Raw genomic sequence first — 16,789 nt, forward strand, 5'->3', positions numbered from 1 at the left:
CGTGGAAGGAGGCTGCATCCAGACCCCTGTGACTGGGATAAGGACCACAGCAATTCCAAAAACCACAGAAAAGGACCCCTTCACTACCATGAAAAAAAATAAATGCGGCCTTTTCACAGCCACAGCCAGTTCACATGGTTTTGGGCTAGTCATTCAGCCAGACAACAACAGTGAGTAAAACTGCTTTCTTTGCCTGTTTATTAGCTGTCCAGCAAAACTTTTCCCTCCATTTCTCTGTATTTTCCAAACTGAGCAGTGAAAGAGAAAAAAAATAACACACGGTGAGCAGGGCATGGCTTCCTCTCGACTCATGGAAGAATGTGAACAATAAATGCTGCATCTGAGAGCAGCAGTACTGATGAAGTTCAGTTTGCTTTCTTTTCATCTCTGACTCTTTCATATCGCCTCCTTTCCACCCCTGCAGATGTGGAGTCTCTGATGTCTAACGCTGGCTGAGCAGTACCAGCCCTCTCATCCCTGCGGGTCTCCGTTCCCGCAGCAGGCAGGACCCAGCCCTTTGGTGCTGCACCCTCACAGAGGTGCTGCCTTTGGAGTTTCTTCCCCATTTATTTTGTGCTTAGGACTATGGAGTTGATTCTGTCAAATATTTCCACAACCATGTTAATAGACCAAAAAACTTGTGCAGAAAATAGGATTTCTAATGAGCAACAACAATAGCCAAGGACAACAGTATGTTCACTGAATACAAACTATGCAGATGTTGAATTGCCACTGTCAGTTTGAGTAGACAGGGAGATAACACAGTGGTTCCTGCTTAGGAAATATTCAAGTCTACTGGCACTGAATTATTGAATAAATGTTTTAGCCCTTGGTAAGAATATAAAGGTACGGACCTTCACGCTCAACAGTCACCTGGGAAAACCCTTCCCCATCTTTTGTTTCCAGTAAATCGCAAAATCTCAGCTTCCTCCCTCATCCCTGTGTGTGTGTGTGTGTGTGTGTGCTTACAGAGAGATTTATTCAGAAAAACACTGCGTACCAGACATAGAAATAACACTAAGAGCAGCAATACTGTTATTTTTGAAGCCCTGCATGTGTATCACCAGCACAGAGGTTTAATAATTCAGAGCATCCAAAGGAGAACACACACTAGGGACAGAGCATGGATTGGACAGGAGGAAGAAGAAAAGGCCAAAGACTCAAACAGAGAAGATAGCCAAGAACAAACTCACCAGGAAAGTTTCAGGCCTCCATTTAATTAAACCTCAAAGGTTTTTAATTACAGGGCTCTGGTCTTTTCTTAGGTAAAATTTTAAGTGCTTGAGCAGTTGTTTCAGTGAAAGCAAGACCAAGACAACAGCACTATAATTTCCAAGATGTTGAATCTGTCTCTTACAGTTGCAGTGTCCTCTGAAATTCCATAGCACGGTGGGTTTCAGCTGATTGCAGCATTTGAAGGAATAATTTGATACAGTAACAAAGTTGTTAAACCTCTTAAAAACACCACCCTTTCTCTTTTCTGTCCCCCTTGTGCCCTTTTTACCATAGGCTGGATTTGAAAACTGACTGGTTATATCAGAATTTTGAAACCATATAGCCCAGTCTTTTAAATAATAAAAAACCAAAATATGTTCCAAACTTCAACAGTCCTTCATCTGTGGCAAACAGATAAAAACAAAAAGTTATTCACGGTTACTGAGAGTTTTTGTGCTAAATCCCTGCCAGGTTACTTCACAAACAAAAGCAGCAGCAGCCCTGGGTCACCCTCCTGTTGCAGGTACAGTGAACCACGTTTCCTCTGAAGCACGTTTGTACCTCAGCAAAGCCTGTCTGCCTAGGCTGCTGCCTCCTTCTTGAAATTTAGAGTCTCTTTATTTTTTGTAAATTGTTACCATCAAGTATTATGGTAACATCTATTTTTTAAAATTTTAAGATAACATTGCTTTGCTGATTGTTCCAATATCCCCTAACAATGAAATATAGTAATACAAAAGTTAACTAAGGTATAAACATGCAAAAGGAGAAGTCTCCCTACGATCATAAAATGATGTTATTTTCTGTTCAGCAGTTCATGTTACTGCTGTTCATGCTAATTAATTAAAGGAGCTGTTGCTGTAATGTGCAAACAGGGAATCTGAGAAACTGAGAGGGCTTTTAGGTCTCGGAGTGAAGTTAAGTCAATCTGGGCGCGGGCAATCAAATGTAATGAAATCACTTGTCAGTGCTAAGCTTGCAAAAACTGTGAAGTTTGACTAGGGAGTAAAAGGATTATAATTAGATTTCCAATAGGATAATAACTAAATGGCAGAAAGCAGTAAAGAGAAAATATTACTTTGTTAGCTAATGGTGCTGCTGTTCGGTTTTAGTTTTTATCAGCACACTTGTAGTTGTGCTAATTTAATTTGCTTTTATCAGCAAAAATGCACTACTCAAATGGTACTTGAATGTCATTTGCAAAAATCATTGATCTGAAGGTGCACTTAATGACACCCAGTATGTTTATTTTATGTGAAACGGAGATTGGTTGATAAAATGGTTGATGCACTATCTTGCTGGCCCACAAGTGAGTTATGGAACAAGACCAGAAGGGTATCAGTGTCCATGCATCACCCTCTCCTGCACCACTCAGCGATGCAGGGGGCTCCTTGGCCACAGCAACTATTACTTTCCTATTTTGTCAGCTAAAAAGCTTCTCTCAGATCAGGCCATGCTGGACTAGAAGATCAGGTATATGGACGATGGAGGTACTGGACTGCAAAGTTCAAAAAAGTTTAAAGTCTCATCTGCACAAAATTGCCGTTCAATTAAGATACAAAGCACAGAGAAAATGAGTCAACTAAATAAAAAAGATTTATAATGCAGACCAGAATCCCAGCATACGAACAGCTTGTGTTAATAAAATCATTTTAAGAAACGAGCATAAAATATGATATGACTTAATCACTGTGAAAGGTGGCTGTGCAGTATTTTTGTAATTTTCCTTTAAACCGTCTTAAGGAGACACTGGCAGTGAAACTAATTGAATTTCAAAGGAAAGGCACTGTGTGAATGATAGATTTCTGTCCAGCAGAGCTATTGACAACAGCAAAAGAAAGGTCTGCATTGATGTTAATGCTTTTTTTCTGTGCAATAGAGAGAGATTTTGGAAGCAGCTTTGTATGAGGGTCCATTTGTGTTTTGACCCTTCCTCCTCCCAGGGCCCAGGAAACAAAGGCAGCAAATGAAGGGGGCAATGAGGGAGTGTGCTCCAATTGTCGGAGACGGCAGCGCAATACTAGCTGTCAAGTACAAAATCTGTAATCAAAGGAAAAGACAATGGAAAAGATACGACAGTATCAGCATAAATAGAAATGAAAGAGATGGTGCTACAGGACAGAAACGCTTTGAAATCTAAACAGGCTCTATGGAGAGCTTTGCAGAAACCTTTTAATCAGCCCAGAGTGCTTAGTGAAAGAACTGGCGAAGCTCATCACACGTGTAGGTGTGACCAGAGCTCCCACACGACAGCTGTCAGCGGACACTGTCCGTCAGCCTGTGGTGGAGACAGGAGACGCTCTGCCATCGAGCAGTGTCACACAACCCTGGTTCTGCTGCACAGAGCGGCACCAAGCTCAGAGATACTGACACCCAGCCCTCCCTTTGCTCAGGCTTTTAACCTGAACAACAATTTTATGATCTAAAGCCTAAAGCTAAAGAATGATCTAGTTGGAATCAGATTAAAAACAAACAAAAAACCCAAAACCCCCTGAATTAAAAATCATAAAATCACAAGGTTTTCTTGTGTATCAATAGACCACAAGAAGTGTAACAAAGTTCTCTCAATTCCTTGTAGTAAGTAAATGGTTGTTGGAAGCGGCTATCCATCACTTTCCCCAGTTACTCATAATATTTTTTGATGGGAAGACACACTTGAGCCAATTGTAACATTTTTTTCAATTGAAAATTGAAATTAACTTCCCTTTTTTTTTTTTTTTTTTTAATAGATTCTGTCCAGATGCACCTTTGACTCTCAGGATCTTTTTGGAAGAGCACTGAGCACTCATCTTAGCAGGTATCATAAACAGATCAGAAATGTTAGGAATATTTTGCTTGTCAAATTTAAATACATGTCCCCCAGGTGCTTATCCCACATTTTGACTGTTTCAGGCAGTAACAATTTTCAAATTGCAATATTTAGAGCACAACTCTAATGAGATGTGTACACAGATATACACACAAGTTATATGTATATATGCCTCACAATAAAGCTGTGATTCTCCTTTGTAATACATAGCATATGAAGCTAAAAATCACACAGAGAGTGAGAGACAGCAGTAAACATCTTTGAAAACTTTCCTGTACAGATGACAGACGGATGACAGATGCATACCAGAGGTACGCAAAGTCAGGCCTTTAACAGCTGAGAAAGGCTACAAGTTGTGTAGCATCTACAAGTGTCCTGCAGTCCCTCCTCTGTCTGCACACAAGGGGACTGTCTTTAGTTACTCCAACACACGTTATTTTTTGCACATTGCCATCACATGATCCAGTAGAAAGGGTGGAAGTGCTGGAAGCAGCAGCAGTTCTAGTGCAGGAGGCAGCTGTCCCCAGGCTGCTGCAGGGGCCAGTGTAGAACTGAACGGTGTGGAATGAAGACAGTGAAGGACTGAAGGGAGAAAAAGGTTGATTTTCTAGAAAATCAACGCTACAAATCTGAACTTTCTCCAAAGTCAGAGAATTCCTACGTTCAAATTGCTCAGACCAAATTTTATCATAGGTGGCTATGGATTTTCTGCAGGTCTCACACAGGCTTCCAACAGTCACAGAAATAACCATTCAGATCTCCAGACCTCAGCTCCCCTAAATGACAATTACACAGCTCCCTTACTTCCCAGGCCTATAGCCAGAACACGATCGTTGTTCCTCAGGAAGGACTCAGACAACACAGGAATATGTTCTGTATTTACAGTCACTGAACAGTGAGGAACGTGGAGCACTACAAAGTTGCTCAGAACATGAAGGTGACTTTTCCAAGTACAGTTTATGCATTTTTTTGAAAACACCCAGGATTTTGATAGGAAGTTAAGGATCAGAAGTAAAATATTTGAAAAAGATAAATATGTAAAATCACTTTTGCACTAAGTGCATATATCTGATAGCTAAATAGGAGTTTCCCACACCTTTGTATTTAAACAAATTTAATTTCTGGTCTTGTAAAGTACTGACCTTTCAAAGGCTTTCTATATTGAATGGGAAAACCAAATGCAGTTGTGTAATTTACACTTATCTTAAAGCAGGAAATCAGAGACAAAAACCATTCTGCATTTCATTTAATTTTTAATATGGCTCACAATAAAGACGCAAATGAGGGGATGTGGTACATACTGCACCTTGCATTGCTGCACTGTCATGTTGGGTTCCGTTGTGTTCTATTTCCATATCTGGGATTCCAGCATCTGAAAGAAGTGACACCACAGATTAATGCATTGCCCTTTGTCCTTCTCTCGTGCAGCTTTAGAAAAATATTTATAGCAAACTAGAGTGATCTCCAAGTTACATGGTCTTGCATAAAACATTTGGTCTTCATAGAATTTTCAGTAGTAAATTGCTTCCAAAATGTGCAAACATTACTGGTCTCACAGTGAGTTATTTTTAATGTGCTTCACATTTGTCTGACGATCAGATAATAACCAACACATGATATTAATACGACTGTACAATTCTCTTGGAGAATGAGGGCATCTGATATATGAAAAATAAAAGTGAAAATCAAACTAACATTCAACTACACGGACTCTCCCAGCCATACCCCTGCAAACACAGAATTAAGGAGCACAGCCAACACCAGTCAACGTTCATGTGTGTGTGTATCATTTTGTATGAGTGCATGTTACAGATAAGGACTGTGCAAATTGTGTTTAAAAAACCCACCTCAGGATGTTGTAAGTCTGTGTTATCACCCAAAACAAAATTATATATGAGATATTACGTGAAACATTTCTGAGAAGAGTTTTCCAAAATGCATTGTGCTCTGTTTTCCAAGTTGAGGAAGAGTCTCATAATAAAATGCACTTTGCAACTATTTAATTTCATATTGATAATACCTCTGTATGCACAGTCCTGTGGGGCGAAGGGGCTCAAACACCCCAGGGTGTTATGATAACAGATGCCATTATCCACCTTGTGCCAACAAGGATTAGCATGAAGGGTATGTGATTTGAATCCATGGCACCTTGAATCCTGGAGAAACATCTGCTTCCCTTATAATACAGCACTTAGAAATTACAGTGGGAAAAAACCCCACACCTGAAAGGGAGCTCTGTATACAGTTTTGAAGTTTTTTTGGTGTAGAAGCCTGTTCTGGACTTTCTCAAATAGAGAATAACTGTACTATTGCCTTCTCAGATCACTTCAGCTGGAGTGTCAGCATCTAGCACAAAGGTGACATTTTGCTGGTCACCCTAGAGCCTGACTGAATGCTGTGTCACAGCAGGGCAACCCACTGAAGTACAGTCCATACACAGAAGAGTAATATGAGTAACATCCTAGGAATATATGTGTAAATTAAAAGATATGTGATATATGCCTATATAGCCCTATAAATAAGCAAATAATATTTTCATGTATACATTTTTTTGTATAAAATTACAAGTGACTGCTATTACATAAGATTTCCCTCATTTAGCTTCCTGTTTTGAAGGTAAGTTCAGGGCACTGAGCTATTACTCTAAAAAGGTTCTTTCTTTTCAAACCTCTCCGAGTACGTGTTGTATATATGTAAAATGACAAAGTCATCTGTCACTAATAACAGCATCTGTTAAATGAGACAGACCGTCAGAGTTAAATTAAAAATATTCAGAATAGCCCTTCACATTTTGTTGTCATAAAATCGTACCTGCAATTAAATTGTGGATTAAGATGCTAATGAGCTACCTGATTTGCATGTGCAATCAGATTAGCATGTAAATATCAGCTTCTTGCAGGCACTAACATATATATGACTACCTGAGTGTGCCTGCAAATCAAACTGTTAGCAGCCAGGCCCACGATGGCAGATGTAAAGATCTGTTAATCACATTGCTGGCATGTTGGTGCCCTTTAATTTGTGGCTTCCAGAACCGCTGAGCGCTCCGAACCGCAGTGCCAGCGGCAGGCGCTTGCAGCAATGGCAGAACTGGGGTCAGTGACCCTACAGAACATCAGGGTGTTAGGGTTTTTCTGACATTCATCTCAAGGTGCTGGCTATGTCTGTGGGATCCAATCTGGACATTTTTCTGATGCAGTGGAGGTGGTGGACAAGGTTTCTGCTGGCTCTGTCCACCCACGCTCCCTTGGGTCAGTGTCCCCTGTCACAGTGCGATAGCAAGCTGTATATCCATGCCTGAGTCACCGCCGTTCACTGTCAGCACATCAGAAAAGCCAGCCAGTTCCTGGTTACAGTGATATGCTGGACTATAAAGCCCAGCAGATGAGAATGCCTCTGAAAGATGTTGCTCTCGTACTTGAAGAGTTTCTATCTCTTAGGTGCTCTAGATAAATCACAACTCGCAGTTGGTTGCAGAGTGTGGTAATGGCAGTTCATGCAGACAGGCTTGCCCTGACTTAAAGAACAATTTGGGCAGCCCTCACCACCGAGAACTCAAGACAAGCTAAGCTCATTATTTTGACCCAGCAGCTCAGGCAGTTTTTGCAGTCTGCTTATGTTATCATGGCTCAGCTGCTAGCAGTGCCCCAAGCAGGCAGCACAGAGCTAATGGAAGGACTACACAACATACAAACACAGCCCAGACTGAATGTCACTCTGATGCATCAGTCTCTGCAGAGACCTTGGGGTAGGGAAGCACAGACTAAACCTTAGCTACAGAACCTGAAATTAATTAAAACTTAACTATGTTCAGTCTTAAAGATTCAAACCAAAGCCCTAAACTTCAGTCAGAAACACATTAAGCAGGAGAGGCAAATCCTCCTGCTACCCAAAACATAATCACCCTGGTTAGGAGATTAACTGATTTGCTTTTGTTTCACAAGAATATTTGGGAAGTATTCAAAACCCAGTCAGCTCTGAAAGCTGATACATATTTAACAAACTTAATAGTCCTGAGGCTGAGCAAACTTCAGCCAAACGGCTTTTAAAATGAAGCTCAGCAGTTCTAAAAATGAATCTGCTGGGAGAGAAGAGTTCAGAGAACCTTACAGGAACCACATTTCACATTGTCTTAGCTGGCACTGTAACAGATTTCTCTGGTAATATATTCAGCATTTCTTGTCATGTCTGTGTAAACTGCTCTGTCTGTTTCTCTAGTTGCAGACTTATTTATTTTTTTTAAATTCATGACCTAGAGTACATGGCCTGAAATAGATTTTTAATTATTTCAGGAGAGGGTTGTGGGTTTTTTTATTCTGGAATTTTCTTTGTGCATCATCTTACTTTTTTTTTCACTGAATTAAACATCATTTTAAGCTAACTGTGAAAGGCCAACTAAGACATTACCATTTAACATCCTGAGACCGTCACCTGATGTGGCCTGTTTAAGCGCCTGTTCCACTTGTTCTCTTCTCTTTGATTCAAATTCCAAAGCTTCCTGCAATTTTCTCTTTGCCTTTTTTTCTTTCTTCAAGCGTTTCTGAATTGTTGCTGAAATGTAAATATATTGTAAGAATGGCTGTTAAAGCACAATTAATACATAATGGAGACAGTGAAAGAGTTTGTGTTCCATGTTCAAGGGCCCAGTTCTAGCTCCAAAAAAACCCTAATCTGGCATGAATCTGATATGAAAACAAAAAATGCCCAAGCCATATCCTGTAGTGAAACAATGAACAATCCGAAAGGGCTTTAGATCTTGTTAAAGGTTTTAAATCTTACTCTCACTCTGGCTCAGCCCCACAAATTTAAGTCTCCTGCGTAGAACGTAAGTTCCGGCCACAGTTCTGCAGAGTTTGGTTGAGCAGCTCATTGGCTTAAACTAATTTCTAGCAACAGCAGCAGTGTACATCCTCAAAATTAAATTAACCTCTCACCCTTCATTCTAACCTTTTCCCTTAATGCTGAGAATTATAATGCACTTGTTTTTTCACCAGTGCTGCAAGAACACTCTCCTGTGTCTCTTTTTTTGTATGATCTGCACCCCCCTTCCCTGGTTTAAACTGCTTGGTAGGATCTCTACACTCCCATCACCACACTTCTGCTGAGTGTACCCTGCAGCCAGAAAATACTGTCCTCCTGGGCACAGCTCTTGCTCCAGGAAATCTGCCATCAGCTGGCACGTCTGATTGGCACGAGGAGGACTGGCTGGACCGGAGGCTGATGCCCACGTACTTTCTCAGAAACAGCAGAATATTTTTAGCAAGGTCTGGAAGGGTCAGAGACCCCTTCTGTAGCATACCCCAGCTCATATGGAAGCGCTGCTTTTCTACAACCCATCTCAGCTTGTGCAGAGGATGACAGAACACTTCTGCACTGTGCTACTGCTGCTGCTTCAGTTCACCTGTGCAGTCACACTCCACAGAGCAGTACTGAATCCCATGGAGTCGTTACTGAATCAAATAAATGGAGAAGCAATGGCACTGGAGCAGGCAGGTAAAACTAACAGACTAAAGAGAATTTGAGCCTAAACAGAAATGCCCTTTTTTAAATTACCATCTATTTTAGAGTCAAGTTTGCTATTGTGGACACTCTGGCACATACTGCTCACAAGTATTGTTAAAATGAAAGTTGAATTTATACAAGCAGCATTTTGTAATCACTTTTATTTATTTCCTGACCCTTCACAACTCGAATTGGAAGTGCCTTTCTTTGTTGCCTCTTAGTGAGACTTGGTGCTGCAGACAGCTCTGTTCTACACACCTAATTTCAATTCAGAATGTGCAGGAAGACAGTACTTGTAGTTGACATCTACATTTTTGCTCTTATCTAGTTTTATCTTTCTGATTTCATGGATGTAATCTAGAAGTAGCTTTTGGCACATAAAGTACTATTCATCTCCTTCAGATGCAGATTTGAATTTTAAAAAGAATACTGCCTTCTTTGCAATATCACAGTGAAAAATTCAGATTTACCAATTCAATTGCCTATTATTATCAAAAGCTTCTAAAGAGCTCATGGTTTTGTCTTAGAAGGCCCCATATGGGGAGTACAACTGTATCTCATGCTCCTGATGGAAAAAAAAAATTATCTAGGGTTATTTGGTTCAGATCTTGCACTTGGGTAGACAATTTCTCATAGTTCCATCTATTTTGTTGCACTGAAGTTATCTACAAGAAAAACTAGCTGACTATCACCTAAACTACAGACATGTAGGCTAGATAAGTAGTGAGGTAATGAAAAAAAATCACCTAAATACCCAAATTACAGACATACTATCTTCCTCACAGTAAGACTGATCCTCAGTGCTTGGAGGACAATAGCAGAAAACAAAAGAAACTAAAGCTGTCAAATGAAGAAATCGGGCTGGGAATCCACAGACGAGCGGCAATAACGCACGGGAAAGCCCTGAAACTGAATCTGCTCCTCCACAGAACCAGCCAGAACTCGTGTGGCCAGTTGCCCTCCAGGAAATAATCCTTCAGCCACTGCTCTGTCTGCTTACAGAAAAGTGTGCTTCATTCTGCTTTATTACATTTAAATCTTTCATTACCAGTCCTAGGCCACTGCTGCATGACCCTGCAGTGTGAATGTCGGTGAACGCCGCGTCCTCAGGAGCTCCAGTGGAAATGCCAAAGGGTTACACATTAACAGACACCTAAACTCCATTTTTCATCCACTCACCTCTGCTTTGCAGCTCAGCTGTGAGTTGCCTTTCCAAGCTCTCCCTCAGCTCTCTCTCTCTACAAAGCTCCATCTTTAACTCTTTCTTTTCCTGCTGGATCTGCTTTTCCTGGACTCTCGCATTGTCCACAGCCACTTTCAGCAGGCCCTAAAACACAGACAAGTGGAAGGTCTGAAAACACCATTTTGTTTCAGCAGTGACAAAATTAATCCATTTGTTTCTTTTACACCCTTCTAGGAAAACAGAAAAATTAAAAGCAGGAACCTATAGACCTGGAATGCAACTGGGCATTTGAAGAAGCTACATGTTATATATGAGCAATTTTGTGGCACGGAATCATTCAGTACAGCTTTTGTTAATTCTTCCTCTGGATGTGGTTTATTACAAATGGAGTGCAATATTATTGCTGACCTCGGTCAACTGCAGGGAAAAGCAAAGGACGAATAATGAGACTGGTAATTTTTAATACAACCATTATTGCCAACTATTAAGTCAAACAGACAATGTATGAAACCCTTTCATGATCAATAACATCAGACAGTGGAAACCTAAGCATTACATTAAATAAAATAAATTAGAATTGCAGATAGAAAACAGTTTCTGAAACTTTTTAGAGATTGAAAAAGAAACACATTTTATCTATCATGACACAGCCCGGCCCTAGAGAGAATAATTTACCTGAATGTTGGTTAATAGTGTTTCTACTGATGAAAGACCATCAGCAAAAAGAAATGGCGCCGGAAATCCAGGAGGCAAGGCCTGTCCAGCCAGTTGGACTTTATCTAAGGTTGGTTTCATTATTGGAATGGCAATTTGGACCTCTTCTGTAAAGACAGGTTTAAAAGCAACATCAGAAAGCATTGGAAATAAAGGTAAAATGCAATTTCTAGAAACTAGCATTCTGTTTACCTGGAAGTCCAAATACAAGCGCATTAGTGAAGTTGACTTTGTTTCAGTCTTTGGGCAGCTGTGATTGTTGCTCAGGTAAGTTTGCAAAATAGTACAGAACAATAATAAATATACTGAAGACTGTAACAGAGCTGTGTAATAGAGTATAGACTATTATATCTCAAATTCTACAGAATTATACTACAGAATTATATGAGTATTACACAGTTCATTAAACCCGAATGACCTTTCTTCATTCTACCACGTTTGCCATTCTGCGATGTGCATTTTTTGTTTCTATAACCTTGACAAAATTCCAATCAAGAAATGTATCACACCTTTACCGTCATCCTTCCCGCACAAAAGCAGGAAACAATCTCCACTGAGTCACCCTCCTGCTTAGCTAGCACCAACTCCACGTTGTCCTAAGTGTCAGCACAGGTCTTCTGAACACATCCCTTGCTGCTGTCAGCCCTTCCAGTCACAGGCAGCAGCCAAAGCTTTGTCCTCCCTCCCGCAGGTACAGAGAGTGCTGGGTGGGGGTCAGAGGAGCGGGTGCTGCAGCTCAGACCTCGCTCCTGCCATTTACTGCACGGAACCACAACTCCTAACGAACCTGGAATTGGGACCTGGCAGCTTCCCCTGCACTCCTTGTTTCAAACAGATCATATGTTGCTATAGATCAAGCTGTGCACAGACAGTACAAACGTGTGTGCAGAAACAAACAATAGTGGTGATTACTTCACAAAACTCCTTTAAATTTTGTGATGAATCAGTACTATCACTAATGAACTCGCATTTTTTAATAGGATAATTTAAGCATATTTTAGGATAGTAAATATATCTCCTCTCACATGTGGGGAGTACTCCTTCCCCACATATCCATTTTAAACATCAAGTTAATTGATGAAAACCACAAAATTAGAATCTGCTGGCAGTCTTTAGAGCCAAACTCTGTACGTTTCTTTTACTCTGAAACGTTAAAACATATTTCTGTGTACCATTTGAGGGAAACAGTCTATATAAATTATGTTCCTGCACTTGCAGAAATCATGAACAGTATCTCCTCAGCAACTGCTTTTTAGTAAAGCTCACAACTAATGTATTGAGCATAGGTTCATGATGCATGTGTTTTCTAAGGGCAAGTGCACAGCCAGTCCTGATAGTTTCATTTGTCAAGTGTCTTGGTCATATTAAAGCCAGGATTTACAATTAGACTATATCGTATTCTAAAGGCCTCCTTCTCCCACCTCTCTTATTTAAAAAACCCCAAAAAACCACCAACCCCCCCACCCCCCAACTTAGAAAGCATCTGACAACAACAAATGAAACCACGGTGTCTCTTCTGCAGTACTATTACCTAGTACTCCAGGAGCATCTATTGAGCAGCAAGTGCTTTTTGCTGTGTTACTAAAACACCTACTGACAACAAACCAGGAGCATTAGCAGTTCTCAAGTATTCTTTGAAATCTCTGTTTAGGGAGTATTTTGTTTTCACTGTGCGAGTTCATTAAGTGGAACATCTTCATAATTATTCTTCAGGACTAGTAACAGCAAAAGCCACACATCTTGGTAGTTAGCATTGTAGAGCTGTGTTCCTGTAATTTAAATTACTAATTAAAAAAGCAAAAACAAAACTCTGGTAACATCCTCAGATCATGGAGTTCATTCCGAATCAGACACACCATTTCTCACATTTAAATATCTCAGTGGCAGAGGTTTTAAAATAAACAGATCAGTTGTTGTGTATGATACTACACAGAAATAATACCTAAGCCCCGGTGTCACAAAAGACTAAACAGAAGTGGCATTTGAAAAAGAAAGTAATAGATGAAGTATGCATAACAAAAGCAGAGATGCTCTAAAATCTCCAGAAATCTCGACTATTTGGAGATGAAAGTAATAACATTAAATTGGCCGAAAGGAAAATTACTATTGACTGTGCAGACAGGCTGCATGGTCTATGGTTTGTAATGTTACTGTACAGCAGATTGAGGTTTCAAAATAGTATTACTCTTCTTTAAAGAGATAGACACGGCGAAATTAGGTGCTGCTTGCTGCAGTGAGGATCAAATGCAAAAAGAATCATATTTCATCAGACCTAGTCAACACCAGGAAAATAAATAGAAATATAAGAGGTATGCAGGCAATGATTCATTTTGATAATCTGGCCCAAGAGAGACACATAGAGACAGCACACAGATCTAAGCTTCTACCAAAAGACAAATAGGACACAGAGGGTGGGAATTGGGATGACAGTGTAGCAGAGGTCACATCGATTTTCAGCAGCAGTTTTCACACAGATGAGATAACCCTGGACTCTATTTGGCCCATTGTTCATATCCTACCTGTCCCAGAAGCAATAAATTTCCAAGTCCCAGAAAAAGGGCAGTAAAGAAGAAGGATTCTACTTATGACTTCTTATGATTAAGTTTTTGTGCTAACCAAACATGCTTTGCAGACCAAGGTCACATTGCATGTTAAAGTCTGTAATAGCTGAAAACTAGAAGCAGCATATTATGTTTTAGCCTATATGGGTGGAAACTGTCAAACCATTCATCATTTTTTTTTTTTTCTGATTGAAATCACACTCTGCAAAGATGAATGATAAATGCATTAGAAATCTATTTCAATCTTGTAATAGGTCTTCACATCTGACTGGTGTCTACATCTTGCCCATATTCTGAATAAGTGCACAGTTAGGCAGAAATTTATTAGCTAGACTTGAGGAATCATAATTGGTAAAGCAATTAAAAATGGCATGTGTTGGAAGAATTTTTTTGTGGATTGTATCAAATGCAGCCCTTTAATAGGAAAAAAAAAATGTTGATTTAAGCATTTTGATTTTAAAAACCACTAAAAATATAAATGCTAAAAGCTGCAATCACACATCTAGTACAAGAGAATAAGCAAGAAATAAAGCTAGGACAACTACAATCTAACCAAGGACACAAACAGCCTTTCTGTTTATTGAAGCAAAGTGGGAACTACTTTTATCGAGCTTGTTTGTTAAACCTGCCATGCTTTATAATAGCATTCAGGAATCCATTTAGAGTGCAGTCTTTTTATTTTAATTTCTAGCTGGCATCCAGATGAATAGACGAAAGCAAGAATTATATTGCAGAGAAAAGAAACACACAGTAAACATGAACAGTGAATAGAATATTATCCCGGGAAAGCACGTGGAAATCTGCTAGAAAGTTTCTTGTTCTTAGTTCAATATACTGAAGCATTTTATCTTCTGTCTTCTACCAAAGCTGCAGAAATAGGGACTGGAAAATAAAACATAAACCTACAGACTAAACGCAGCACTGGGAACACAAGTAACGCGAATTGTTCCCTGTGTGACAGTGCATGGCCCAAACCAACAGGCAATTTTATTTGCCAGCTGTTTGCTGCTCTTTCAGAAGGCATGTTTTTAAACCCATCATTCATACACCTGATACACCTGACATGTCACATCCCTCTCAAAACAAGGCAGAAATATTAAAGGTACAATTTACACCTAACAGTAGTTAGACACCGAGTCATTTCCTCAGATGCACTTCAAAACTTATCTCTCTGGAGCTGTATAAGGATTATTCACCTCAAATAGCTTATAGAATATAACTCATGCATAACACAAACACGTGGCACAGGGAGAAGAGAGAAAAAAAATATACAAAATTTATAGTGATTAATCTGTCCATTACTAACCAAGACATTTGATCTCAGAAAGCCTTCAGCCAGCATTAAAAATACCGTTTTGGACACAGATGGCACCTGAGTCACTTCTTTTCCCTGCCTGTTGCACACAATTTAGAGACCTAAGGACTAAAATGGTTTATCACAATTTTCACTCTTTGAGCTTCCTACCTGAGTGATGGGGATTACATTTAATGGTCCACAGTTACAAAAGCACAGCCTAGATACTCCAACGGACCTTTCTGACTTTTGCTAAAATAAAACAGAGGATCTGCAACATCAGCTGGGCTGTACGTGCCACTCATCTCTGAAAATAAGATACATTTTTCTTTGAAATAGCATTATTTGCCCAAAGATCTTACAGAATCATCCAAACTGATATATCTTTATAGTGGCAAGAGGTCCCTTGACTTCCAGTTTGTATATATACTTCATAACAACAGTGACAGGCGGCAGTGTCCAAACATGGGTATTTTGACAGAATAGGGCCCTAAATTTTAATTTTTGGCTGCAAAAAGTAGTTTTTTAAAAAAATTAGACTTCTTATTTAACTTTAAATCTTGGCAACTTCTGTGTGGCTTAACTAGAAACTGGCAGAATTTTCTTTCTTTTACAGTAAGGTAGGTAAGAAAAGCCTGTAATCTGAAGTATTGTTTATTTCAAATATTTTGTATCTCTAAGTCTGCAAGGACAGGGTTATCTGTCTTCAGTGTGCTAACAACTCTGGAAATCCTCCATAAACCTCTGCCTGCCTTTTTCTCCTTCTCTCATTGCTTCTCTGCCAGGAGCTGAGCACTCCTGTTCATCAGAAAGTAAAGAGATACCTCCTCCTAACCTGGCACCAATCACCCTCAGAAATTTACTGCTTTAACCTTGTGATTCAGGTGCCAAATTTAAAGTCACTGCTGTTTTTCTTAATTACAGTCCCTGAATGAACAGGGTCAATGAATGCAATTGGGGAGTACCTGATTAATCCAGTGCACTAGCTTTAAATCAGACTTTATTTCATTTTCAAATGATTGATAAACTTGATGGCACACAAGCATTTTTCACTACGGAGCTTTGCCATAAAGAAACTTCACTTAAAAAATAGTATCTCATCATTATAGATCCATTTCCAGGCTGTCTTAAAAGCTTTTGGAAACTATCACAAAACAGCAACATCAACTGTCTCCCGCTTCATCATATCTGTGTCCCAGCTGGTTCTCACCCATGTGCTCTGCAATCGGTTGGTTTTGTCCTGAAGAAATGTTTAATAAAACCTGTTTGTTGTTTGTAACGCAGGGGAAATGTAGGCCAGGGCTGTTCCATTTAGAGCAATGTGCTGGCTGAAGAAAAACTGAATATTTGGAGTAATAAAAAAGAGAGAAAGGAACCGATGCAAGCAGTGCATTCAGCACCTTTCCACAGACCTGTTCTCAGGTGTATTTCCCTGAAGGACATCAGAAAGCCGGCACTTAGCATGTGAACAGGAGGAGGAGGCAAAAAGCAGAGAAACGAAAACTTCACTA

General features: G+C 39.8%; 1 protein-coding gene across 1 annotated transcript in view; it reads right to left on the reverse strand.

Moving 5' to 3' along the window:
* DACH2 (dachshund family transcription factor 2) overlaps window positions 1-16,789 on the reverse strand; it is a 137,483-nt gene that overhangs the window by 5,106 nt on the left and 115,588 nt on the right. The window contains exons 7-10 of the mRNA XM_029085162.1: window positions 11,385-11,530; window positions 10,706-10,853; window positions 8,432-8,575; window positions 5,331-5,396 (exon numbers count right to left, since the gene is read on the reverse strand). Coding sequence (XP_028940995.1) covers window positions 5,331-5,396; window positions 8,432-8,575; window positions 10,706-10,853; window positions 11,385-11,530 — 504 coding nt within the window. The remainder of the gene's footprint in view (window positions 1-5,330; window positions 5,397-8,431; window positions 8,576-10,705; window positions 10,854-11,384; window positions 11,531-16,789) is intronic.

The sequence above is a fragment of the Antrostomus carolinensis genome, unplaced genomic scaffold (genome assembly GCF_000700745.2).
Source record: "Antrostomus carolinensis isolate BGI_N321 unplaced genomic scaffold, ASM70074v2 scaffold4115, whole genome shotgun sequence".
NCBI lineage: Eukaryota > Metazoa > Chordata > Aves > Caprimulgiformes > Caprimulgidae > Antrostomus > Antrostomus carolinensis.